Source organism: Salmo trutta, chromosome 14 (genome assembly GCF_901001165.1).
Source record: "Salmo trutta chromosome 14, fSalTru1.1, whole genome shotgun sequence".
In the NCBI taxonomy this organism is placed as follows: domain Eukaryota; kingdom Metazoa; phylum Chordata; class Actinopteri; order Salmoniformes; family Salmonidae; genus Salmo; species Salmo trutta.
Genome location: NC_042970.1, coordinates 72,961,118 through 72,986,206, shown reverse-complemented (window position 1 = coordinate 72,986,206; position 25,089 = coordinate 72,961,118). Strand labels below are relative to the sequence as shown.

The window sequence follows — 25,089 nt, the reverse complement described above, 5'->3', positions numbered from 1 at the left end:
GTCTTGGTCTCTGTCTTGGTCTCTGTCTTGGTCTCTGTCTCGGTCTCGGTCTTGGTCTCGGTCGCTGTCTAGGTCTTTGTCTCTGTCTTGGTCTCAGTCTCTGTCTTGGTCTCTGTCTTGGTCTCTGTCTCGGTCTTGGTCACTGTCTTGGTCTCTGTCTTGGTCTCTGTCTTGGTCTCTGTCTTGGTCTCGGTCGCTGTCTAGGTCTTTGTCTCTGTCTTGGTCTCAGTCTCTGTCTTGGTCTCTGTCTTGGTCTCTGTCTTGGTCTCTGTCTCGGTCTCTGTCTTGGTCTCAGTCGCTGTCTAGGTCTTTGTCTCTGTCTTGGTCTCAGTCTCTGTCTTGGTCTCTGTCTTGGTTTCAGTCTGGGTCTATGTCTCTGTCTCTGTCTTGGTCTCTGTCTTGGTCTCTGTCTATGTCTCTGTCTTGGTCTCTGTCTTGGTCTGGGTCTATGTCTCTGTCTTGGTCTCTGTCTTGGTCTTTGTCTGGGTCTCTGTCTTGGTCTCTGTCTCGGTCTCTGTCTTGGTCTCGGTCGCTGTCTAGGTCTTTGTCTCTGTCTTGGTCTCAGTCTCTGTCTTGGTCTCTGTCTTAGTCTTGGTCTCTGTCTTGGTTTCAGTCTCTGTCTTGGTCTCTGTCTTGGTCTCTGTCTATGTCTCTGTCTTGGTCTCTGTCTTGGTCTGGGTCTATGTCTCTGTCTTGGTCTCTGTCTTGGTCTTTGTCTGGGTCTTTGTCTTGGTCTCGGTCTGGGTCTCGGTCTGGGTCTCTGTCTCTGTCTTGGTCTCTGTCTTGGTCTATGTCTGGGTCAATGTCTCTGTCTTGGTCTCTGTCTGGGTCTATGCCTCTGTCTTGGTTTCTCTTGGTCTATGTCTCTGTCTTGGTCTCTGTCTTGGTCTCTGTCTTGGTCCCTGTCTTGGTCTTGGTCTCTGTCTTGGTCTCTGTCTTGGTCTATGTCTGGGTCTATGTCTCTGTCTTGGTCTCTGTCTGGGTCTATGTCTCTGTCTTGGTCTCTGTCTCTGTCTTGGTCTCTGTCTTGGTCTCTGTCTTGGTCTCTGTCTCTGTCTTGGTCTCGGTCTCTGTCTTGGTCTCTGTCTTGGTCTCTTTCTTGGTCTCTGTCTCTGTCTTGGTCTCTGTCTTGGTCTCTGTCTTGATCTATGTCTCTGTCTTGGTCTCTGTCTTGGTCTCTGTCTTGGTTTCAGTCACGGTCTCTCCCCATCTGTCTATCTACTGTAGATACAGTATGTCCCTGTGTGTAGACCACTGACTGACTTTGTTTGTCCACATAACCAGACAGACAGGTCCTGCAGCCCTGTACTGGCTGTTCCTGGAGAAGGCTGGGTAGGGTGTGTGAGACAGGAAGTAGGGTGAGTGTGAGGTAGGGAGTGCCCAGATGGCAGGACATACACGCCCACACACACACACATCTACATGCACACACACACACAGGTGTGCCTACTGGAGCAGTGACAGACATGGGCTGGTAGATTGGTACAGCAAACACAGGACTGGCATGGAAACTGGCATGGAGTCAAGGGAGTATTTGCTCACTCTCCAGAGGGTGCTGAAGTGTATTTATGTGGGGACAGAGTTAGTCTACGTCCCAAATGGCACCCTATTCCCTATTGGGACGGGTCAAAGGTAGTGCACTCTATAGGGAGCAGGGTGATATCTGGGGCGCGGGCCTTAGTGTGTACATGTGTTCTGCACGTTCTGAGCTAGCTAGGTAAACAACTCGGTTGTTGTGTGCAAATCTGTTTCTGTAGTAAACAACAACTCAGATGGATTAGATTGTAAGTCTATCCAATCTATTATGCTCTTTTACATTTGGCTGTCTCAGACACAAGTGGAACACTAGTGGAGTAAGCTGGCGTTACTCAAAATGGTGGATCATATTTTGCCACTGTTTGTACAGTAGTATGAGTGTTTGATGATAATTTCAGTCTTGACTGGAGTACAGTATCACTCACTGTACCTGTTATTGAAGTACTGTATCCTAGTTCAAGTTAGTATTATTTGTATGATATTAATGAGAAATCTTTTTATTAGCTATCTATGACTTTAATTAGCTATCTTTTAAATGTTTCTTCCTCCTGTCTTTGTTTCTTTGTTAGTACTTTTATTTGATTATTTTATGATATGAAGCACTTTGTTACTTGAATTGAAAAGCACTATAAAAATAGTAATTATTATTATTAGTTCAACTTTGCCCTCTAGTGTCAACTCACAGCACTGCTCATTTTACCGTAAACCAGAGCAGCAATACCAAAAACAACAAAGGGATACCTGATAAAACTGTAGTGTAAGATAATGCAATGTTCAGTTTGTTCTAATGCTGAGAGTAGCAGAGAAAACATTTGAAACAGATAGACTAGCCTCATTGGACCATCCTGATCTTGCCAGCTTGATGCTGAATCAGGCTACAGATTGGCAGTAGACAAAACTGTAGGGTAAACTAACACAATATTTAATATCAAAATTTGCTGATGCTAGCGTTAATAATGATTTGTATAATAGCAGCAGAGAGAGTGATGTTTGTTGTTTTGTTATTCAGCGTATGACTACCGCTGTCCACAATGTCTCTCCTATCTTCTATCAAGGCTAAAGTCAGTAGCTCTTTCTGTGGGAGGAAGGTTTCGCAACAGATGTTCACTCCTCTTCTAAGCTGACAGGAATTGATGGTGTGCATTTTTTGGAGTGTTTTCACACACACACACACACACAGACACACACACACACACACACACACACACACACACACACACACACACCCTTGTGTTTCTCTCTCCTAAGAGAATAAACAGATTCAGATGAGACCATGGAGTTCCAAGAAACTCTGTCTAAGTTTATTTTCATCTCATCTCTCTCTCTCTCTCTCTCTCTCTCTCTCTCTCTCTCTCTCTCTCTCTCTCTCTATCAATTCAATTCAATTCAATTCACTTTATTGGCATGACGTAACAATGTACATATTGCCAAAGCTTATTTTGGATATTTACAATATAAAAATAAATAAAAAATGAGAATCAAAAATTGTCAACGTGAAAACAGTAACAACAATAACCAAGGGTTAAAATAACCATACATTCAACAATAACAATAAGCATACAGTAGAGGACATGTGCAGGTTGATTGGTCTGTCAGACACTGTCCCTCATCTTATGGCAGGCAGCAATGTAGTGCGCTGCCAACCCACAGCTCTCTGCGTCCTCCCCCAACAGGACGGGTAGCCTATCCTCATCAGAGAGGTCCTTGAAACCTTGAATAAGGGTTTCAAATTTGGGGAAATGACACTCTCTAACTGTTTTATATTTTTGACATTTTGTTAGGAAATGCAGCTCCGTCTCAGGTTCTGCTGTTGTGCAGTGGTTCTGCTGTTGTGCAGTCTCTCTCTCTCTCTCTCTCTCTCTCTCTCTGTCTCCTCTCTCTCTCTCTCTCTGTCTCTCTCTCTCTCTGTCTCGCTCTCTCTCTCTCTCTCTCTGTCTCTCTCTCTCTATCTCTCTCTGTCTCTCTCTCTCTCTCTCTCTCTGTCTCTCTCTCTCTCTCTCTCTCTCTCTCTCTCTCTGTCTCTCTCTGTCTCTCTGTCTCTCTCTGACTCTCTCTCTCTCTCTCTCTCTCTATCTCTCTCTGTCTCTCTCTCGCTCTGTCTCTCTCTGTCTCTCTCTCTCTGTCTCTCTCTCTCTCTGTCTCTCTCTCTCTCTGTCTCTCACTGTCACTCTCTCTTCAATGACATTGAATTCTGACAGGGGAAGCTGATTCAAACAGAGGGGCCCCTTTTTCTCACCAAGGATATGACTGATCTGCATACCCTGTCATGGGCACAGGGTAATCTAGGTTAACCTAGAACTAAAATATTCAGTCATTTGATCGCATCCTCAATAATGTTAAGTAGTCTGTCCACGAGAGATTAGGGACAGGGTAGCCAGCCTACAGACTTCTGACCATCAACAAATCCTTGGCTTTGTGTGCCATAACTACTGAGAGATTTCCCTGTACATTTCTGGTGATTTTTGATATGGCCATATATCATTCATGTACCCGTATAGTAAATGCTACAATAATACAAGACTCATTACCTGTTACTTGATTGTATATTTTACCCAGCCTTGCTTTCTGGTACATCTTGGACAAGTAATGGTTGTTCCCGTGTCAGAACAGCCCACATAGCAGGAGCCTACCGCCTGTTTCTGTAGCATGAGACAGCTTGATGTACAAGTACACCATCTAAACAGGATGCTTGCTTTCTGGTGCTTACCTACAAATCCCCCCCGTGACCATCTGAATGTGGACGTTCAACATTGAATGTGCCCAGATCAGCAGTAAAGCAGATGTGGCCACAGGGAAGAGCCAGACTACTAAAGCCTACCTCTCCATTGTCTCTCACCCTGAACAAAACCAGCCAGGGCCTCTCCCCCCATGTGGATGAGACCAGGCTGGGCTGAAGAGAGAGCAGAGAGGGGCAGCGCCTGGCTGGATGTAAGGTTGATGTGTTTATTAGTGTTTGGCTTTGTGGTTGTATTTTGGCTAGAAAGTCGTTTGGTTGAAGAGAGAGGCTGGGCAGTGGCTTGACAGCTGTTAGGTTGGTGTGTTGATCAGTGTTTAGATTCGCAACTAATTATTTTGGTTAGAAGGTGGTTTGGTTAGAAGGGTTGCTGATTGTTGGCCTGTTGGAGGAACACAAGCATTTTGCTACACCTGCTATAACATTTTTATTTTTTTTAATTTTTTTATTTCACCTTTATTTAACCAGGTAGGCTAGTTGAGAACAAGTTCTCATTTACAACTGCGACCTGGCCAAGATGAAGCAAAGCAGTGCGACACAAACAACAACACAGAGTTACACATGGAATAAACAAACATACAGTCAATAACACAAAATAAAACAAAGAAAGTCTATATACAGTGTGTGCAAATGGTGTGAGGAGGTAAGGCAATAAATAGGCCATAGTAGCGAAGTAATTACAGTTAAGCAAATTAACACTGGAGTGATAGATGAGCAGATGATGATGTGCAAGTAGAAATACTGGTGTGCAAAAGAGCAGAAAAGTAAATAAAAACAATATGGGGATGAGGTAGGTAGATTGGGTGGGCTATTTACAAATGGGCTATGTACAGCTGCAGCGATCGGTTAGCTGCTCAGATAGCTGATGTTTAAAGTTAGAGAGGGAAATATAAGTCTCCAACTTCAGCGATTATTGCAATTAGTTCGTCATTGGCAGCAGAGAACTGGAAGGAAAGGCGGCCAAAGGAGGTGTTGGCTTTGGGAACAACCAGTGAGATATACCTGCTGGAGCGCATGCTACGGGTGGGTGTTGTTATCGTGACCAGTGAGCTGAGATAAGGCAGAGCTTTATCTAGCATAGACTTATAGATGACCTGGAGCCAGTAGGTCTGGTGACGAATATGTAGCGAGGGCCAGCCGACTAGAGCATACAGGTCACAGTGGTGGGTGGTATAAGGGGCTTTGGTGACAAAATGGATGGCACTGTGACAGACTGCATCCAGTTTGCTGAGTAGAGTATTGGAAGCTGTTTTGTAAATGACATCGCCGAAGTCGAGGATCGGTCGGATAGTCAGTTTTACGAGGGTATGTGACCAATACAATTTGATTTGATTTGACTGTTAATGTGATACAATTTCTCTGGCTAGATATTGCTGTTTGGCTAGTGGTCAATTAGGGGCCCTATTTTGGTGGTTTGGTTGGAGTGCTGATGTTTTATGGGCATCGTTGTGATACAGTTAGACGATGATGACTGAAGAGGAGACTACTGCCTGTGACGTCATCATGACAGCTGTCAAAGAAGTAAGTGAGTATTTGGCCTGATTTCAGAACTATGTTTGTCTTACGCCATCATCTGTGGCAAATCTTTAATGCACCACCCAATGCTCTTAATTATATAGCCTCTAAAAAATATATTGATGTTACTCTGTTGATGTTACAGGACTTTAATGAGAGGATCATGTCCAGACAAGAACAAGAGGAAAATCTCACTATTACAGACTGGTACAGTATGGTGAGTGTGTGAGAATGTTTACTGTTGTTTATGTCCTAAATAGTAACCCATTCCCTATATAGTGCATTACCCCAAAACTAGTCCACCATATAGGGTATAGGGTCTCATTTCAAATGCAGAAAGTTAGAAAAGTGAGGAGTGAATGTTATTGTTAAACCATATGTATGTCACTACTGAGCCGACTCTACTGTTTGAATGAGAAATTAGTTTTTATTCATCCCCTCCAGTGTGTGACTCTCCAGCAGCAGGAGCTGAGGCTGTCTGGCTCTGACAGACCTCCAGGCCAAGCCCAGTCCTTCCTGGCCCAGCAGAGGCAGTCCACCCAGGCCAGGAGCAGGAGAGGAATGGGCCTCTCTCCCAAGCTACAGCCCAGATAGGAGGGAGAGATGGAGGGAGAGGTCCCTCTGTTGAGGATGGTGGGATTGACACTGGATGGACAAGGAACGTTGGAAGAGGATGTTGATGGGATTTTTGTGGCTGTTTAAAAAAATCTTGGATGTTAAAAAAAACGATTTTATGTAACATTGGCGCCACCTGCTGGTCAACTGGTATTGGTGTTTGTTTTTTGTCCATCTCAGTTTGAATCTAAAAGTAAAAGGAATAGATAGGACAGCAAAGGACTATCACTATTACAATGTGTTGCCAATGCATTTTTGCACTTCAAATAAAATATCAACATGACTTCCAGTATAGCGCTCATTTTCCCCAGATTTAATTTGACTGTACTGTCTCACACATCTGCTGTCATCACAAGCTATTATGTCTCAAAGCAACAGAAATGGAACTATGGCAAGAAAGATTTGTCTTTTCTTTTTATTTACCTCATTATAATTCATAACAACGGAACAAGGTGACAAATCATTCATCTAAAGTAAATGTACAGTGTAAGATTGGTGAACACAGTGAAAGCTGCAGCCCAACCTTGCAGCATCTGGGTGGATTGTTCCGTAAGATGAACTTCATGCAGATGATCTATAGACCAGTGATTTTTCATGAACATACTACAGTGACATATGACCTAGCTTTTCAGTGTAGTGTGTTGGTCCCAGTTGGACAGAAGTGTGCATGTTCTCCCTTACTCATAGTCCGAATCTGAAATGGCATCCTATTCCCTAAGTAGTGCACTAATTTTGGCTAGAACAAGGTGCGGTTTGTAGTTTCGGAGCCGATGGGGACTCAGACCCCATGCTGACGCTCCTATGACGCTGTGGGGCGCTGTAGGATGGCACGGTGAGGAAAGACATCTTGGCTCCACCAATGGGAGGCTTAGGAATGGTGGGGATCACTGTGCTCTGCTCTGTGATTGGTTCAGAGATGAATAGGTCTCGGGTGGAGCAGGCTGTGGGACGGGGGTGGATGATGCTGGGGGCTAGGGGGCTGGAGGGGGTTGTCGAGGCTGGTCTGGGTGTCTTATCCTGGGGTTGTCTGATGGACGTTTGGCCTGGGTCTCTGGAAGGCTGGAGGGGTGATGGGAGCAGTGGCACGCGGCTTTGAATATCTCCTGTCACCTCAGTGTTCCCTTCCTCCATCTTCTCTTTCTCTGCCTTTTTCTGGGCATTCCCTTCATCCTCTTCTTCTTCCTCCTCTTCTTCCATAATCTCTTCCTGGCTTTGAAGGGCGTCCCCACCTCTCTCCACCCCAACCCCAAACTGTACCTCCATGAGGGGGGTCCTAGCATTAAACACCCCTCCACAACTACATATGGTACTCTGAGTATCCCTACCCAAAACAGACGGCAGCGACCCCCCAGACGGCCCCAAAGTCTTCCCACCTTCATCCTCCTCGTCCTGACCCTCTTCATCACTGAACGAGGGCGGGTACATCCCGGAGGGACGGCGGAACCTTTGGAGCTGGGCGGAGGTGCGGCGCAGCGCCCCTCCAATGAGCCCCGTGGGGGACGGGGCAGTGAAGAGGAGCCGGTTGAACAGGGCCATGTTGGGGTGGTGACCCCCACCCTCAGACTCCACGTTCTCAGTGATATCCGCCAGGGGCGCAAAGTACATCTCCTCTTTGGGAATCCTGGAGGGGACAGACTCAATTCAAATCACTACAATTTGAATAATGCCCTTAGGGCCATACAGAAGTGTTAGCAAGGTTAGAAACATACAACTAATCCTCTTTGGACTTGTAAGACACACATACTGAATATCCTTGCTTGTAACAAGGTGAACACATATTTGAAGTGTATTGTAGAAATGTATTACACTTGCCCCAAAAATAGAATAAAATAAAATAGAATAGAGACTCACGCCATGTCGAAGGTGGAGCCCTGGAAGGAGGGTTTGCGCAGCCCGAATAGACTTGCGGCAGTGTAGGGAGGACGAGGGTTAGAGTCGTTCCAATATCGGTCTCTTTCCATAATGGGAAGATCCCCATACATCTCATCAACTGCCATCATGGAGACCTGAGGAAACACAAACACTACCTCTTCAGTTTCAGATGAGGGAAGTTCCAAGAAAGTCTTCTGTTGAAGTTTCCTTTCACCCCACCATTGTTTCTCTCACTTTGAATGTTTCAAAAGTACTTATCCCACTCATGTACACGTGTAGGCTCGGCCCTAACTCATGTGCTCTCTGTCACCTGGAGCTGCATAGCAAATGGCCAGTAACACAAGGAAAGCACAAAGAACAGTGCTGAAGGACTAGCCAGCCCTTCCCCTCTGAGGGGCCAAAATGTGTCTCTCTGTTACAGTATCCAGAGGACTGACTATTGAATGACTGATAAAATAATGCTATAGTATCCATGTCTGGTATCTATCTGAAACTTGTACCCTAAAGAGGACTCTGAAGCTATCTATATGTATGTATATTGAACAAAAATATAAACGCAACATGTAAAGTGTTGGTCCCATGTTTCATGAGCTGAAATAAAAGATCCCCCAAATTTTCCATATGCACAGAAAGCTTACTTCTCTCAAATTTTGTGCACAAATTTGTTTACATCCCTGTTAGTGAGCATTTAACCTTTTCCAAGATAATCCATCCACCTGACATGGAGTGTGGCATATCAAGAAGCTGATTAAACAGCAGGATCATTACACAGGTGCACCTTGTGCTGACCACTCTAAAATGTGCAGTTCTGTCACACAACACAATGCCAGAGATATCTCAAGTTTTGAGGGAGGTCCAATTGGCATGCTGACTGCAGGAATGTCCACAAGAGCTGTTGCAAGAGAATTTAATGTTCATTTCTCTACAATAAGTAGACTCCAAAGTAATTTAAGAGAATTTGGCAGTACGTCCAACCGGCCTCAAAACCGCAGATCACGTGTAACCACGCCAGCCCAGGACCGCCACATCCGTCTTTTTCACCTGTGGGATCGTCTGAGACCAGCCACCCGGATAGCTGATGAAACTGTGGGTTTGCACCACAGGAGGTTGGTGGCACCATAATTGGGGAGGACGGGCTCGTGGTAATGGCTGGAGCGGAATAGGTGGAATGGTATCAAATACATCAAACATGGTTTCCATGTGTTTGATGCCATTCCATTCGCTCCTTTCCAGTCATTATTATGAGCCATCCTCCCCTCAGCAGCGTCCAATGGTTTGCACAACCAAAATCATTTCTGCACAAACTGTCAGAAACCATCTCAGGGGAGCTCATCTGCGCGCTCGTCGTCCTCACCAGGGTCTTGCCCTGACTGCAGTACGGCGTTGTAGCTGACTTCAGTGGGCAAATGCTCACCTTCGATGGCCACTGGCACGCTGGAGAAGTGTGCTCTTCACGGATGAATCCCGGTTTCAACTGTACCGGGCAGCGTCGTGTGGGCGAACAGTTTGCTGATGTCAACGTTGTGAACAGAGTGCCCCATGGTTGCGGTGGGGTTATGGTATAGCATAAGCTACGGACAATGAACACAATTGGATTTTATCAATGGCAATTTGAATGCACAGAGATACCGTGACGAGATCCTGAGGCCCATGGTCGTGCCCTTCATCCGCCGCCATCACCTCATGTTTCAGCATGATAACGCACGGCCCCATTTCGCAAGGATCTGTACACAATTCCTGGAAGCTGAAAATGCCCCAGTTCTTCCATGGCCTGCATACTCACCAGACATGTCATCCATTGAGCATGATTGGGATGCTCTGGATCGACATGTATGACAGCGTATTCCAGGTCCCGCCAAACCCAGCAACTTTGCAGAGCCATTGAAGAGGAGTGGGACAACATTCCACAGGACACAATCAACAGCCTGATCAACTCTATGAGGAGATGTGTCGTGCTGCATGAGGTAAATGGTGGTCACACCAGATACTGACTGGCTTTCTGATCCCCGACCCTACCTTTTTATAAGGTATCTGTGACTAACAGATGCATATCTGTATTTCCAGTCATGTGAAATCCATAGATGAGGGCCTAATGAATTTATTTCAATTGACAGATTTCCTTTTATGAACTTTAACTCAGTAAAATCTTAGAAATTGTTGCATGTTGCGTTCTTATTTTTGTTCAGTGGATGATCTCTGTGGTAACTTGTATATAGCAGGATGGGAAAATGGTGCAATTCACACACTTATCAAGATCCCTGGTCATCTCTACTGCCATCTGGTGGACTTACTAAACACACACGCTTCGTTTGTAAATGATGTCTGAGTGTTGGAGTGTGCCCCTGGCTATCCATAAATTAAAAAACAAACAAGAAAATGAAGCTGTCTGGTTTGCTTAATATAAGGAATTTTAAATTATTTATACTTTTAGACTTTTGCACAAGTAGTATTTTACTGGGTGATTTTCACTTTTACTTGAGTCATTCTCTATGAAGGTATCTTTACTTTTAGTCAAGTATGACAATTGGGTACTTTTCACACCACTGGATTTATATGCCTAGACTAATGCTTTGTTAATATGTCAGTATTGCCTTGTAGCTTAAGCTTTATGCCTTGTATGTGAATCCATTCATTTTACAAAGTTATTCAATTATACTTGCTTTGATATTTGCTTTTATGACCATTCCTTGATCTTAGTCAGCTAAACGCATAATACTTGATAGCACATGGTTTAACCATGGTCTTGCATATTGCTATCTATATTTAATTTATGTCATGGGCTAATTGCTTAGTCTTACTATGGGTTGCATGTGATATATTTATAATATCATATATATGAAGTATTACCCCACTACATATACATGCATATATTACATCTAAGATAACAATGGGGGGTTGTGAGAAGGATAGCAATACATGTGATTCAATATAAACCTGGAAGTTCCTGTCTATCAGCCAGTTGGTCTCAAAGTCATCATCGTCCTGTCCAAATGGGTTTATCAACTGCTCTGCTACCTGAAAAACATCAAAGAAATTGGTCATGTTCGTTGGGGCACGCAAAGAAAATGTTTTAAAACATTTTGCAACGGAAATAAATAAGAAATATGTTTGTTTTTGGTAGCCTCTCCCTGTTTCAGTCTGGTTTTCATCCATTTGCTACCTAGAGAACACAACAATGAATTTCCAGTGACCTTGAGCCAGCCGGCGTAGAAGAAGAACTGTAGCAGAGTGAAGATGGGGACGTACAGGTCCAGGTCATGACCCAGGTAACCCTGTGTGGGGTCCAGGAACTGACGTCCTATCAGACACACGAAGAAAAAACTGTACACAGCCAAAGTCACCACCTATAGGGATGGTGGAGACGAGAACATAGGACACAGAATGAGTGATGCCGACGGACAAAATTCTACAATGATTCCACACACAATCACCTGCATGCACACACACACACACACCCACACACACACACACACGCACACACACACACAGACACACACACACACACACACACACACACACACACACACACACACACACACAAACCTGAGTGTAGACCAGGGGAACACTGATCATGTCGTAATGGAAAAGCATACTGCAGTTCCCTCTGAAATGATTGAGCTCCTGCCGACATAAACAGATAAGCATACAAATGTAAGGTATTGTTTTTGTTGAATGTATTGTTTTTGTGTAAGGTTCCGTCAGTATGTGAGTGCGGGTATAGCTTATTCATGTCATATAGCTATTGACATAATGTGGTTTATCACTACGTCGCTTTATGTGTGTTGTATTGTAGACTACCTCCAGCACTAGTTTGAGGGTGCTGTCGTCCTTAATCCTGCCCTCACAGCGGGCCAGGGCGGCCAGGTTAGTGAACCACACACAGGGCATCCAGTACTTGTTATAGGGGGACTTGAGGCTCTCAAACTTCTTCCGCTCCTCCCTGGTCATGAACCCTGAGGAGAGGGGAGTGTATCTGTCACAGGTGGGGTCTGAACCCCCATGTCCTGCTTTGAAACCCAATGTCTTCATTGGGCCAAGAGGAAATTGGACCGAGGGTGACACTGATTAAAGTTGCAGGCAGGGCTACCTCATCACCAGAGCGTGAGTCCGACTCACCTCCTCTAGACCGCTACATAAACTATAGGTATGTGTTTGGAAGACACAGGATATGGGACAAAACTGCAAGTGGTATGATGTATCCAGATGTACACTGTAGGCTACTTTCTTGTGTTTGAATTCTGAAAATCTGCAAAGTGCAATTTGACCTTGAAGGCAAAATCTGCAAAGTGCAATATCTCCTCAAAGGCAATCTTTTAGCTGCATCTGAATGACACATTTACCTGCTTCCACGACGTGGTCCATGGTCGGGAAGCGTTTGAAGACTGCGGTGCTGACCGAGCGCAAAATCAGTAACGCGGACAGACTTGTATAGCGCATCATGGTGCGTCGCAGCAGCCGCCCGCGCTCGTCCACACCCTGCAGCCCGCCGGAGAGCACGCACATCAGACGGTCAGGTAATGGAATGCGGGTGTACTGATTCCACCAGCGGTTCACCACCAGTGTCACGTAAAAACCTGGAAAACAGCAGCAAATGGTTCTGTAATGAATGGTGGTATTTCCATATAGAATAGAAGAATATTAGAATAGAAGCATATTCTAATAGAATCTGTGTTATTGATTTAGTAATATTGCCCACCTAGAACAAAAGACATGGGGATGAGACTGGCATAGTGGTTGCAGTAAATTGCCAGTTTTTCAAAATACCTCTTCTGGTCATCAAAGAGGAAGAATCTGGAGAGGTAAAAGTTACATAATAATGTGGACCAATTAAAACAAATTGAAATCTTCAAATAGTAATGGAAAGTTCAAATAATTATGTAAACTTGGTAACCAAAGGCTCTCATACCTGTAAGTGACACTGATGGCAGTGTACATGGCGAAGAAAGCAAGGAACTCCTTCCATAAGACCTTGTAGATGCTCCCCCTCCAGGCTAGGAGCAGTTTGGAGAACCCGCAGAAGCGCGCATTGGCAACTTTCGCGGTGTAGGTGACCGTCATGATGTCATCTATCAGTTATTCTATCATATAAAAAAAAATACTTTATCTCGGAAAACATATATTGTGTTAGTTTTGTTTATATTAATCAAGGGAAATGGCAAGAAAACCCATGTCTAACCCTCCACAAATCATACCTATACAGTTATGTTTATGTAACAGGTGTAAAATATACTTTATGTATTTCACCGAAAATCCCTCATATTTATTTTTCATGTATTATTTTATGGTTATTTTCAGATGTATTACACTACTTTCAAGAGTGAACTATTTTATTGTATGTATTTTCTAAATTGTGTTGATGTTGTGATGTCATCTAAGAAAACCATGCGTTTACGCCTCAGTTTGGTCAAAGCTGATGGGGAGAGGTATGTGTTTATGTATGCCCCGGTCTTTTGAATGCACGTGTTAACAAATGCACACAAAAAAAACAAGCAAAAATTATATCATCATTGATTTAGTGTTGTTGCACTACTGTTAGTAGGAATTTATATTAGCGTGAATGGGGATAATTTTCGACAGCAACTTTGATTGCAAATTTGCAAGGTTAGCCCAGCTTCGGTTGGCTTTGGGTGCGGGAGAGGGTCTCTTTCAGGTACAGACAGCGTGAGTTTTCTGACGATTTTCTCACGGGAATTCTGCAGTCTTTTGTCAGGCAAATATACTTATGTATGCCAGTCCAGACGGCAGCATTAACGTTTGCCTTGCATTTGTATCCATTCCATGCAGGTATGTTGTGAAATGTGACGTTTTTGTATTTTATGTTTAATGTGCCTAGTTAGCTATGGTTCATTTTGTTACCTGTCCGGTCATGTCAGGAATGGCGTTGTTGCCTCATTAGTATGCCTCGGGTATAATAAATATTTAGCACTTATTAGCAAATTATTAGTGTATTGGTGTACAATGTTTATAAAATGAAATTTGAGTATTTTGAAAATATTAACATGTACATTTTGTACAATGCAAATATACTTATGTATGAGAGTCCAGACGACAACATTAAGCAGACAACTGCAGAATTGTGTCCAGAGCTTTCCCTTCCCATCCACCTACACCTCACCAGAACACAACACATTTAGACTTTGCGTAAAAGTCCCTGAAAATATCGAGTTCGATGGACAAATTTAGGACAGATATGAAACAAATGGTATTACCTCTAGTCTACTGTTGTGCAGTGAGTGGATCTTTGGGGTGTTTGCAGGTTCAACAATCTCCGCGCTTAGCATTATTGCTGCACACTGGCAAAGCCCTTACATATTCCATAGCCTAATACATCTGTACAACTTTAATATTCTCTACTAACCATTCTACGTCCAGCGTTGGTAACCCATTCAGCCGATACATCATACAGTAAAATAAGGCAGCAGTAGAGGGTAATCCTTGGATGCTGGAGCCTCAGCAGTGCGTTCAGTGGTTAGAGCGCCCCGGGGCAAATCCCGAAAATGGGAGGGAGACGGAGCTCGTTAGTACATGCCCCCTACTGGGAGAACGAGCTTCTGCACAGTGCAATTTAAATCGGTGATGGACCACAAGCGACAGCCTGCCGAGAGCTACACAATGTCAAAAACGCAAGTGCATAAAAACCAGAAGAAAAAGTATTGGAAAATAGTCATAGGAAATAGTCATAGACTGCCACTGATACAAAATGATTAAACCATGTAACAGTACGGTAATATTTACAGTGAGGGAAAAACTATTTGATCCCCTGCTGATTTTGTACGTTTGCCCACTGCCAAAGAAATGATCAGTCTATAATTTTAATGGTAGGTTTATTTGAACAGTGAGAGACAGAATAACAACAACAAAATCCAGAAAAACGCATGTCAAAAATGTTAGAAAATGATTTGCATTTTAATGAGGGGAATAAGTATTTGACCCTTCTGCAAAACATGATTTAGTACTTGGTGGCAAAACCCTTGTTGGCAATCACAGAGGTCAGACGTTTCTTGTAGTTGGCCACCAGGTTTGCACACATCTCAGGAGGGATTTTGTCCCACTCCTCTTTGCAGATCTTCTCCAAGTCATTAAGGTTTCGAGGCTGACGTTTGGCAACTCGAACCTTCAGCTCCCTCCACAGATTTTCTATGGGATTAGGTCTGGAGACTGACTAGGCCACTCCAGGACCTTAATGTGCTTCTTCTTGAGCCACTCCTTTGTTGCCTTGGCCGTGTGTTTTGGGTCATTGTCATCCTGGAATACCCATCCACGACCCATTTTCAATGCCCTGGCTGAGGGAAGAAGGTTCTCACCCAAGATTTGACGGTACATGGCCCCGTCCATTGTCCCTTTGATGCGGTGAAGTTGTCCTGTCCCCTTAGCAGAAAAACACCCCCAAAGCATAATGTTTCCACCTCCATCTTTGACGGTGGAGATGGTGTTCTTGGGGTCATAGGCAGCATTCCTCCTCCTCCAAACACGGCGAGTTGAGTTGATGCCAAAGAGCTCCATTTTGGTCTCATCTGACCACAACACTTTCACCCAGTTGTCCTCTGAATAATTCAAACTTCAGACGGGCATGTATATGTGCTTTCTTGAGCAGGGGGACCTTGCGGGCGCTGCAGGATTTCAGTCCTTCACGGCATAGTGTGTTACCAATTGTTTTCTTGGTGACTATGGTCCCAGCTGCCTTGAGATCATTGACAAGATCCTCCCGTGTAGTTCTGGGCTGATTCCTCACCGTTCTCATGATCATTGCAACTCCACGAGGTGAGATCTTGCATGGAGCCCCAGGCCGAGGGAGATTGACAGTTCTTTTGTGTTTCTTCCATTTGCGAATAATCGCACCAACTGTTGTCACCTTCTCACCAAGCTGCTTGGCGATGGTCTTGTAGCCCATTCCAGCCTTGTGTAGGTCTACAATCTTGTCCCTGACATCCTTGGAGAGCTCTTTGGTCTTGGCCATGGTGGAGAGTTTGGAATCTGATTGATTGATTGCTTCTGTGGACAGGTGTCTTTTATACAGGTAACAAACTGAGATTAGGAGCACTCCCTTTAAGAGTGTGCTCCTAATCTCAGCTCGTTATCTGTATAAAAGACACCTGGGAGCCAGAAATCTTTCTGATTGAGAGGGGTTCAAATACTTATTTCCCTCATTAAAATGCAAATCAATATATAACATTTTTGACATGCGTTTTTCAGGATTTCTTTGTTGTTATTCTGTCTCTCACTGTTCAAATAAACCTACCATTAAAATTATAGTCTAATAATTTCTTTGTCAGTGGGCAAACGTACAAAATCAGCAGGGGATCAAATACTTTTTCCCCTCACTGTATTAAATTGTGCATATATTAGAAATAGTTTATGTTGCATTATATTTGTTTTTTGATCGAGGCAAGCGTTTTTTTTCCAGTCCATTGACAAATATGAATTAATTCTACAAAACACTGTCAGCTCAACAGGAGGCTTGTTGTTTGCAGGTTCTGAGCGTAGAAGTCACCCACAGAGTCAGGACCTGTCAAGACGAATCTGTAGTTCAACAAGGCATGTTGTACCGCAGACCATCCATGCGTGTCCCGGCTGCGTCTTAGAGTCGCCTGCGTCCAAGAGTCTACTTAGGGGCTACTTGGGACCCAATCACAATGTCTGTATTGTAGCTCGTAACCAAATAATGTTATGAAAGCTGTGTTAACAAAGAAAAACACGTAACCAAAAATCTCCCTGCGAATTAGGCATGTTTGTGTTTTATTTTGTAAGTTTAACATAATTGCCTGGGGGGGGGGGGGGGGGGAATATGCATAACTTGAAGCATTAATAACATTGCATGGACAAAATCAAATCAAAAGGACCCTTCCAAGACTTGTGTTGCTGCTGCAGGGATTATGGGGCTATAGTTGGTAGTATATTGACCACTTTTGGTGTGGGTATATCTTGAAGACAAGTCAAATTGACAACTAGTGGGACATTTTGCCTGTAGATGAGAAAGAAGCTGTGCCAATTGTGCACTAATGCAAAAATGCCACACTAAAAGATGTCTAAATAGGAGCTAAATAATGAACCAACGTTTCTTTCAACAGGGGACCAATCAACATTCAGTAATCAATTGTATATTATAACGCACTAATAAGGCATTCATTAAGCCAAGTAGCCAACTAACATCACGCTGTGTACCCGAATAGAGAGCCCTCTACACAACAGACAAGGTGTGTCTGAAATGGCACCCCATTCCCTAATATAATGCACTACTTTTGACCAGGGCTGCCATTTCCTACACAGCCAGGGAGAAAGAAAGAAAGATACTGTGGGGGGGGGGGGGGGGGGGGGGGGGGGCTTAGCCTGGTTAAACCAGACTGAACACTGCACTAAATGGTAGTCAATGGTGAGTGCAGCATTCAGTCTGGTTCAACCAGGCTAGAGGGAAAATAGCACTTTAAAAGCTTTATACAAAGACCGCTTCAGGGGCCTCCTATTATAATCAGAGTAGAGAAAACAATGAAATTGGCATAAAATAATTACAAGTAGCCATCTGATACTGTAGATTCTAGATGAATGACACTGCTCAGTGATCAATAAATATCATTTCTTCATCCAAGAACTGAACTAAAATGTAGGTGGGGACATGCTATTTACACCATAAACACGTGGTGCGGGAGAACAACATTTTGGACAGTATGTCCATGCCATTATTACTCAAGTATTCAAAATGCCCTTCTAAGGCTGGTCAGTGGACTGATGGGATTGGTACGAAAAAAATATAACATGATCTGAAAACCTTTACCCTTCCCCTCTAGGCCTATATCCCTCTTCATAATGACTATTCATTCTGGGGTAGTAAGGCCTCACCCTGCGTCACACACCCACCTTCATCCAAAACAGACAAAACTTTCCCACCACTCATATTATTCTCCATTCCCACAATGGAGGGCATTAAGTCAGAATGTGCATCCAAAATGGCACCCTGTTCCCTATATAGAGTGCACTACTTTTGACCAGGGCCCTGGTCAAAACTTGTGACAATGCACTATACAGGGAATAGGGTGCCATTTCAGACGCAAACCAAACAGATACAGTCTAATTAAATCACACGGTAAAAACCAAAGATGCAGTCGATCGTCTCAAAGCTGTTTTATACTGAAAAACACAGCAGCGGCACCAGACACCAAACTCAGCCATTAAGGATAGTTTCACTTGTACATTACTGAGGCTGGAATATGGAAGGAAAAAGAGGATGGAGGGAGGCAGAAGGAGAGGAGAAAGGGAGGGGGGGGGCCTTGAGTGTTCCTCTGGGAAAAGTTAAATGCTTTAGGAATAGTTCATCTTTTCCTGGTGAGATATGATGGAGAGAATGGTATAGAGAAAAGTGAGAGAAGAGAGAGAAATCACATGTGGATCCTCTTTTAGACTGTAGGCCTACAACAGGAGCAGGTGGTTGTGTGTCCTTGTGTTCTGTGTTGTCCGCCCCCTGTGTGAGTGTGTGTGTGGTTCTTGCTGTAGTGGTTTAGGTTCCTGAAGATGATGATGATGAGGATGGGGATGTTCTTGCTGGGTTGCTGTAATGCAGGAGTGAGGCTGGGGTCAAGGGGGACGGAGATGGTGAGTTCAGACTGCGACTGGGAGTCAGAGGTCAATCACTTGGTAGGGGGGATGTAGGGCTCCAGGAGTTGCATTGAGAAGGTGTTGACTTTTTCGGCCCCCCGTACCTCGTGGGGCAGCAGCGGTAACTTGATTATGTGGAAATCTTCATATAGATCCTCCATCTGGGACAGAATAAAGCTTAGGGGTTAGAACACCACTGTAGGGGCAGAGCACGTGGTGACAGACAACTGCCATTGACAACATGAAGACTACTAGCCGAGCTTTACCTGGTCCAGGTACTTGGACTGGATCTTGTGGCGGGCCTCGCACATCTTGCATGGCCGGTCTGAGTCGGGGAACACCAGCTGGTTGACGATAATGTTGTGCGTGTCGATGCGACACTTGGCCAGCTCCTGGATCAGCCGCTCCGTCTCGTACAAGGACAGGAACTCGGCGATGCACACACAGATAAACGTTGTTTGTTCCTATGAGGGAGTGTGGGGAGGGGCGGAGAGAGGCGTCAAACACAAGTAGAGACATAGTCACTATATGGACTCCAAAAACTGTAATTAACACACAATACTCAAATAACTCCACATAGTGAAGTAGAGTGGTTATCAATCAAATGAACATAATGCAGGTGTATATACACTGCACACACACCACAATGTTTTCCTAGAGCAAAGATGTTAGGTAAAGCATTGTTAAGGAGATCGATGTTGGTTTGACTTACAGGGTCTTTGAACTGCTCACTGACAGAGCGGATGACTGGTAGGGTCTCCTCCAGCTTAGAGGCCAGCTGGTCCGCGTTCATGTCTCCCAGACCCAGCATGTTACACATCTACGGGGGAGAAAGAGTGAGCGAGAACTAGAGAGAAGGATCATACACAAGTGGCAACAATAAGAGAACTGATGCTACCGACACAGACAGCAACTCTGGTCAATAAAAACAGAGCAACTAGAGCTTCATGCTTAACACGGAAATAAATCAACAGTCAGTAGGCCTTACCTGTGAGATGAAGGGGCTGATCTGGTTCTTGATCTGCATGAGTCGTCCCAGGCCTCTCTCCACTATGGTGGGGAAGTTGAGCAGACGTAGCGTGTGGCCAGTGGGGGCAGTGTCGAACACCACCACAGAGAAGTTCATGCCTTTCACTAACCTGAACGGAGAGGAAAAGAGTATGACTGAGGAACACTGTGGAGTTTGTCAATATAACCTTATCAACCCTCTAGTTTGTAAGCTGTGGGCGAGGGGGGGGGTTCTACTAAGCTAACATATAGATTTGTTTTAAGATGGTCATACCAAGGATCATTTAGCTATTTGATTTGGAATTTTAAGACCCCTTAAGGCAGGGTTTCCCAAACGGGTTTGTTTTTTGCCCAGGAACTTCACAACTGATTCAAATAATTAACTAATCATCAAGCTTTGAATCAGCTGTGTGATGTTAGGGTAAAAACCACAACGTGCACGAGTTTGGGAAACCCTGCCTTAAGGGGGTCTTAAAATTCAAAATCAAATAGCTAAATGATCCTTGGTATGACCATCTTAAAACAAATCTATATGGTAGCTTAGTAGAATCCCTCCCCCCAGCTTAGAAACTAAACTGGTGCATCAAAGCTGGGACCAAGAGACTGAAAAACAGCTTCTACCTCAAGGCCATCAGACTGTTAAACAGCCATCACTAACATTGAGTGGCTGCTGCCAACACACTGACTGAAATCTCTAGCCACTTTAATAAATTGGATGTAATAAATGTATCACTAGTCACTTTAAACAATGCCACTTTATATAATGATTACATACCCTACATTACTCATCTGTATACTGTAGTCGATAACATCTACTGCATATTGCCTATGCCACATGGCCATCGCTCATCCATATATTTGTATGTACATATTCTTATTCATCCCTTTACACTTGTGTGTACAAGGTAGTTGTTGTGAAATTGTTCGATTACCTGTTAGATATTACTGCACTGTTGGAACTAGAAGCACAAGGATTTCGCTACTCTCGCATTAACATCTGCTAACCATGTGTATGTGACCAAGAAAATTAGATTTAGGAAACACTGCCTTAACGTATCAACAACAAAAAAAAATACAAAAAAGATTTGATGAAACATTGAATTTGGCATTACTGCTATTAAACACATTGAATAACAGATCCACTACTTGGAACAGATATTTTTTTTTACTATACTAAGGAAGTTGGTTCTGAAGAGTCTGTCCTATATCTGAGAGATATAAGAGAGATCTATTTTTATTTTAGGCAATAAACTATTTTTTTTTATCCCGTACAGGGGACCTTCATACGAGTCTTGTGAGCGTCCTAGAGACATGTATGTGTTTGTGAGCAGCTCACCTTTCTACACAGTGGTCATATTAGTGTGTAGCCCAAACGGTTTGGACGCTACAGGCAGAAGAGGCAGTAACGACTTCAGATGAGTCCCGTGATACTTGTGGGGGTCGTAGAGCAAAATAGAGAACGCCATCGTGTTCGTGAGACTCTCTTGTAGGCAAAACCATTCGGACACTACAGACATATTCGTGAGAAGACCGACTTTCGGGATGTCTAATGGTCTGACAAACACCACTCTAGCTCTGCCACCGCAAGTGCGGAAGGGCAATATCGGCAGATGCGGTGGATTGAGACTCAGCCCATGCAAAAAAACATCTTTCATTTAAAACGGATGGATTTTGCTGGGGATTTTTTAAAGTATGGCCGTGGAAATCGTAGGAAAAGGGTTAATTAAGCTAACCCAGACGTATGCATTTGATTCGGGTGACAATAAAGCCCAATAATAGCAGCCCAACTAATTTCTACCACCACAAGTACAGACCAACAGCAAAACTATCATCCATGGATATGGTGCATTCTATCACAGAAACTGAACATAACCAATGATTGACTGAATTTAAAGAACTTTAAAAACCACTCAAAGCATAATGTGTATCGATAACTGTGTGGAGAGCCATTAAGTGTTGACTTCATGACCTCTGTGTGTGTGTGTCTCCGTACCTCATGACCTCTGCGTAGCTCATGGCCTCGTCGATGCCGGGGAAGGCGCTCATGGCCTCCTGCATCATCTTCTTGCCCATACTCAGCATGTTGTCCTCTTCAAAGAATTCATCTGGGAGCTCCGCCACACCCAGGCTGGGATCAATCTCCTGCAGGAACACACACACACACACACAGACAGAGGTCAGGGCAAGACACAGGAGGAAAGAGAAAATCTCCATCTTAGGGAAAAACAGGCTTTGCTTGCAGGATTTGTTTTTAATACTGATGGCTAGATTGTCTATTTCTATTGTGTATGTGAAACACAAACTATTGTGTGAATCAAGAGTTTACAGTCTTGCTTGTGTCATTCTCCAACAAAGCTTGCTGAATGTCACCCTCAAGTCAACATAAGCTCCTAAATCGACTTCTATGAATATATTGATGGTGAGGAGGTACTGACAAACCAGCTCGTTGCCTCTACTCATTCTCAGAACCTAGTAAGAGAGTGCATACTGCAGAGAGCACATCACCAGTCTGTAGTGTAGACAGAAACAACTGGGGCAAAGAGACTGGGTCTAATGCTGACATACCATAGCGAAGAGGTTCTCGTAGCCCATGACTTTTGTGGGCACCTTTGAGAACTTCTGGTCAAAGGCATCTGAGATGTTGTGGGCCGGGTCAGTGGAGATGATGAGCACACTGTCGCGCACCGCAGCCAGCTGTACAGCCAGACTGCAGCTGTGGTGGCAAAGGACAGACGGATACATTAGCACACATAGATAGAAATGTCATGAGCACAGACAGACAGATATGACCACAGACATGAAGACTAATATGATGACACATGCGCACAGACAAACAAGACAGACAGTTACCTTTTTCAACCCTTCAGTTAGAAACATTGTTTACGTATGTATACATTACTACATTAGAAACATGATGTCTTCTCAATTAAATAAAAATCAGCTTCACATGAAACTAACAAATTTAACCACCGAATTTTGAAATTGGTGTTTGAAAGTGATGGTCCATGTTGAGCTGATGGTAGTGTCTAGCTAAAACTAGTTAGCTAGATAACGTTAGACAGACAGTTGAGTTTGCTAACCTGATGTTTGCTGTTAATGTAAAAGATTGTTCAGAACTCTGTAAAACTCGCTGGATTGCTAGCTAACGTAGTAAGTAATGACAGTCTTATGAATTTGACAGCTAGCTAACTAGTTAGCTACAGTTGCTAGCTGGCTAGCTATTGTTGTCATTTTAGCTAACCAGATAACTAGCTAACGTTAGATCACTGTGCTTCCTACTGAAATAAGAGCTACGCTGATAGTAAATGACTGTCAATAAAGAGACATTAATTGAACGTCGGGCTAGCGGTACTGAACAAGCTACGCTACCTAGCTAGATATCTATACCTGGCTAAGGCTAGGCCATTCATTTTGCTAGTGACGTTAGCTAATAGCGACAAAGCACTATTTTGCATCAACCTACCTGCATGTTGTTTTGCCAACGCCACCTTTGCCTCCAACAAATATCCATTTCAGAGATTTCTGCTCTATAATGTTTTTCAATGTTGGTTCTAAAGGCTCCACATCGGGCGCATCTTCGAATTCTTCTTCCAACGAAGCTGCCATCTTGTGTGTACAGGTCAGAAAATGGGATGTACCAAATAATAAAAACAGCTGGGTAAAAAAAAAGCGACCCTCTTTTGGGCTATACCAAGGCTAAATAGTTTAGCGATCAAAATGTAAACATATTTTCAGCAAACAATCTAATCAAAAACCAAATTAAAAACACTCAATTTATAAGAAACAATAAAACAATGGATGGATATTGAGCAACAAAGACACAGGAGGCCCATCTATTATGAATAGTTTTTAATCCACATCAGGAATAACAGTAAGAGGATACATTATAATACATACAGCTGACTGGCCATGGGGTAGTTCTGACAAATGCTTGAAAAGCTGGTCCATCTTCAGCCCAGTCTAAATTGTTCGTTTTTTTTTGTTGCACTGAATTACCATTATTTGGCTGGGGTCCTCAAAGGGAAAACATGGGCCATGTGTGGACTTCGAGGAAAATGAGCCGGTATGTCTTTCAAATTCAAATGACATAAAATACATAAACATGGAATAATAATGAAAATAATAAAATGTTTTAATATATTTATCTTTTTACAATCTTCTGAATTTATAATAGACTAGACGCTGTGTTGCATATTGGGGCAATGTGTGGGCTGTACCTTGCTCAAGGTCACATAGAAATGTTTCACATTGTCGGGTTGGGTATTCGAATCAGTGACCTTTCGGTAACTGTCACAACACTCTAACCTTTAGGCTACTTGCCTTTCGCAATGCGGATTACACATTGGCCCTAAAAACAAAGAAAAGGGGAATGGGGAAATCTTAAATTGCACCACCATCTAACACTGCACCTATACACTATCCCCCCAAATCCACCACCCCATCCCACTACTTTGGCGCTAAACGATCCTAAACCAGACCGTCGGCCTGGGAGGATGGAACCCCTTCTCTCAAAACTTCCTGTAGATCTTCTGCACTAAAATCTTTCACACCCAAATATTTCTCTGCTGCAACTACCACATATATCTTCTGTGATTTCCACTTCATCAGTGCAGTTGATCACCATGGCTATAAACGCAAGACATCCAACCTTACTAAAACCCATTACATAGTCAAAAAAGTGAATTGTTAATACAGTAGTTTCCTTAAGATGGTTCATCATGGTAATGTCTTTGGTGGCCATAAAAAGTTTCCAGTTGATAGGCCACTGAAATGAATTAAAATGTGTCCATTGATAAAGATTGATTTATCAATAACTCAGCCATCTTTTAACCAATCCCTTAGATTTTCTCAAACTAAGTTAAGAGACGTGCCACATACCCATGTTATTTGAACTTCTGGTTCATGTGAATATGTTTTTCAAAGGCTTTCAAAAATTTTCAATATTGAGGAAAAATCGATCCTGACAGACCTTAGTCATTGATGCAAATTTGAGTCATGGATACATGAAGTGTTTGAAAGTAGGCGTTACTAAATAATTGGGAGGATCAACATAAGTGAGTGTATGAAAACCTAACAGCTAATTGGCCAGATTGGTTGCCACTCGAGACCTTTTTGTGTGGATGTTTTCTGCTTCCTTGTAACATTTTAGCTAACCATTTCCCCAACCTTAACCTCATTCTCCTAACCTGCCATGTTAATTATCCTAACCGGCTACGTTTATT

At 43.5% G+C, this 25,089-nt stretch overlaps 3 protein-coding genes across 7 annotated transcripts in view; 1 reads left to right on the top strand and 2 right to left on the bottom strand.

Annotated features, from left to right (window-relative positions):
• The window catches only part of LOC115207142 (protein Hook homolog 2-like), a 9,385-nt gene extending 2,702 nt beyond the window's left edge, over positions 1-6,683 (top strand). Inside the window, exons 2-5 of one of the 4 annotated variants that reach the window (XM_029774126.1) lie at positions 4,388-4,469; positions 5,728-5,791; positions 5,931-6,002; positions 6,230-6,683. In XM_029774126.1, the coding sequence (XP_029629986.1) occupies positions 5,735-5,791; positions 5,931-6,002; positions 6,230-6,379 (279 nt within the window). In that variant the 5' untranslated portion in view covers positions 4,388-4,469; positions 5,728-5,734 and the 3' untranslated portion in view covers positions 6,380-6,683. Of the gene's footprint in view, positions 1-4,227; positions 4,470-5,574; positions 5,792-5,930; positions 6,003-6,229 lie in introns of those variants that run through there. The other 3 variants (XM_029774127.1, XM_029774128.1, XM_029774129.1) reach the window with 3 other exon arrangements.
• A 118-nt stretch (positions 6,684-6,801) lies between these two features.
• On the bottom strand, positions 6,802-14,717 carry LOC115147328 (bestrophin-2-like). 2 transcript variants are annotated; one of them, XM_029689514.1, is made up of 10 exons: positions 14,631-14,717; positions 13,179-13,350; positions 12,969-13,063; positions 12,613-12,846; positions 12,071-12,225; positions 11,816-11,893; positions 11,464-11,616; positions 11,207-11,287; positions 8,252-8,406; positions 6,802-8,021 (listed from the first exon to the last, which is right to left on the bottom strand). In XM_029689514.1, exons 2-10 carry the CDS (start codon positions 13,328-13,330, stop codon positions 7,127-7,129), a joined length of 1,998 nt encoding a protein of 665 aa, XP_029545374.1. In that variant the 5' UTR covers positions 13,331-13,350; positions 14,631-14,717; the 3' UTR covers positions 6,802-7,126. The 2 variants fall into 2 exon arrangements, with proteins under 2 accessions (XP_029545374.1, XP_029545376.1); XM_029689516.1 differs by lacking the exon at positions 14,631-14,717 and having other exon boundaries at positions 13,179-13,361.
• Positions 14,718-18,364: 3,647 nt separating this feature from the next.
• Positions 18,365-23,489, bottom strand: LOC115147327 (ATPase asna1-like). Its single transcript, XM_029689513.1, has 7 exons — positions 23,331-23,489; positions 22,433-22,580; positions 21,861-22,009; positions 19,848-19,998; positions 19,572-19,679; positions 19,126-19,323; positions 18,365-19,020 (listed from the first exon to the last, which is right to left on the bottom strand). Exons 1-7 carry the CDS (start codon positions 23,471-23,473, stop codon positions 18,892-18,894), a joined length of 1,026 nt encoding a protein of 341 aa, XP_029545373.1. The 5' UTR covers positions 23,474-23,489; the 3' UTR covers positions 18,365-18,891.
• Positions 23,490-25,089: the final 1,600 nt, after the last annotated feature.

What these genes read in the sequence shown, in the direction of transcription:
- LOC115147328 (XM_029689514.1), bottom strand. Translation starts at nt 13,330, where the DNA reads ATGACGGTCACCTACACCGCGAAAGTTGCCAATGCGCGCTTCTGCGGG. An exon ending in TTCCCCTGGTCTACACTCAG is followed by an intron (nt 11,617 to 11,815) that starts GTTTGTGTGTGT and finishes CCATCCCTATAG; the next exon opens with GTGGTGACTTTGGCTGTGTA. An exon ending in TGATAGACAGGAACTTCCAG is followed by an intron (nt 8,407 to 11,206) that starts GTTTATATTGAA and finishes GTGTTTCCTCAG; the next exon opens with GTCTCCATGATGGCAGTTGA.
- LOC115147327 (XM_029689513.1), bottom strand. Translation starts at nt 23,473, where the DNA reads ATGGCAGCTTCGTTGGAAGAAGAATTCGAAGATGCGCCCGATGTGGAG. An exon ending in ACGAGAACCTCTTCGCTATG is followed by an intron (nt 22,010 to 22,432) that starts GTATGTCAGCAT and finishes GTGTTCCTGCAG; the next exon opens with GAGATTGATCCCAGCCTGGG. An exon ending in AGTCCAAGTACCTGGACCAG is followed by an intron (nt 19,021 to 19,125) that starts GTAAAGCTCGGC and finishes ATTCTGTCCCAG; the next exon opens with ATGGAGGATCTATATGAAGA.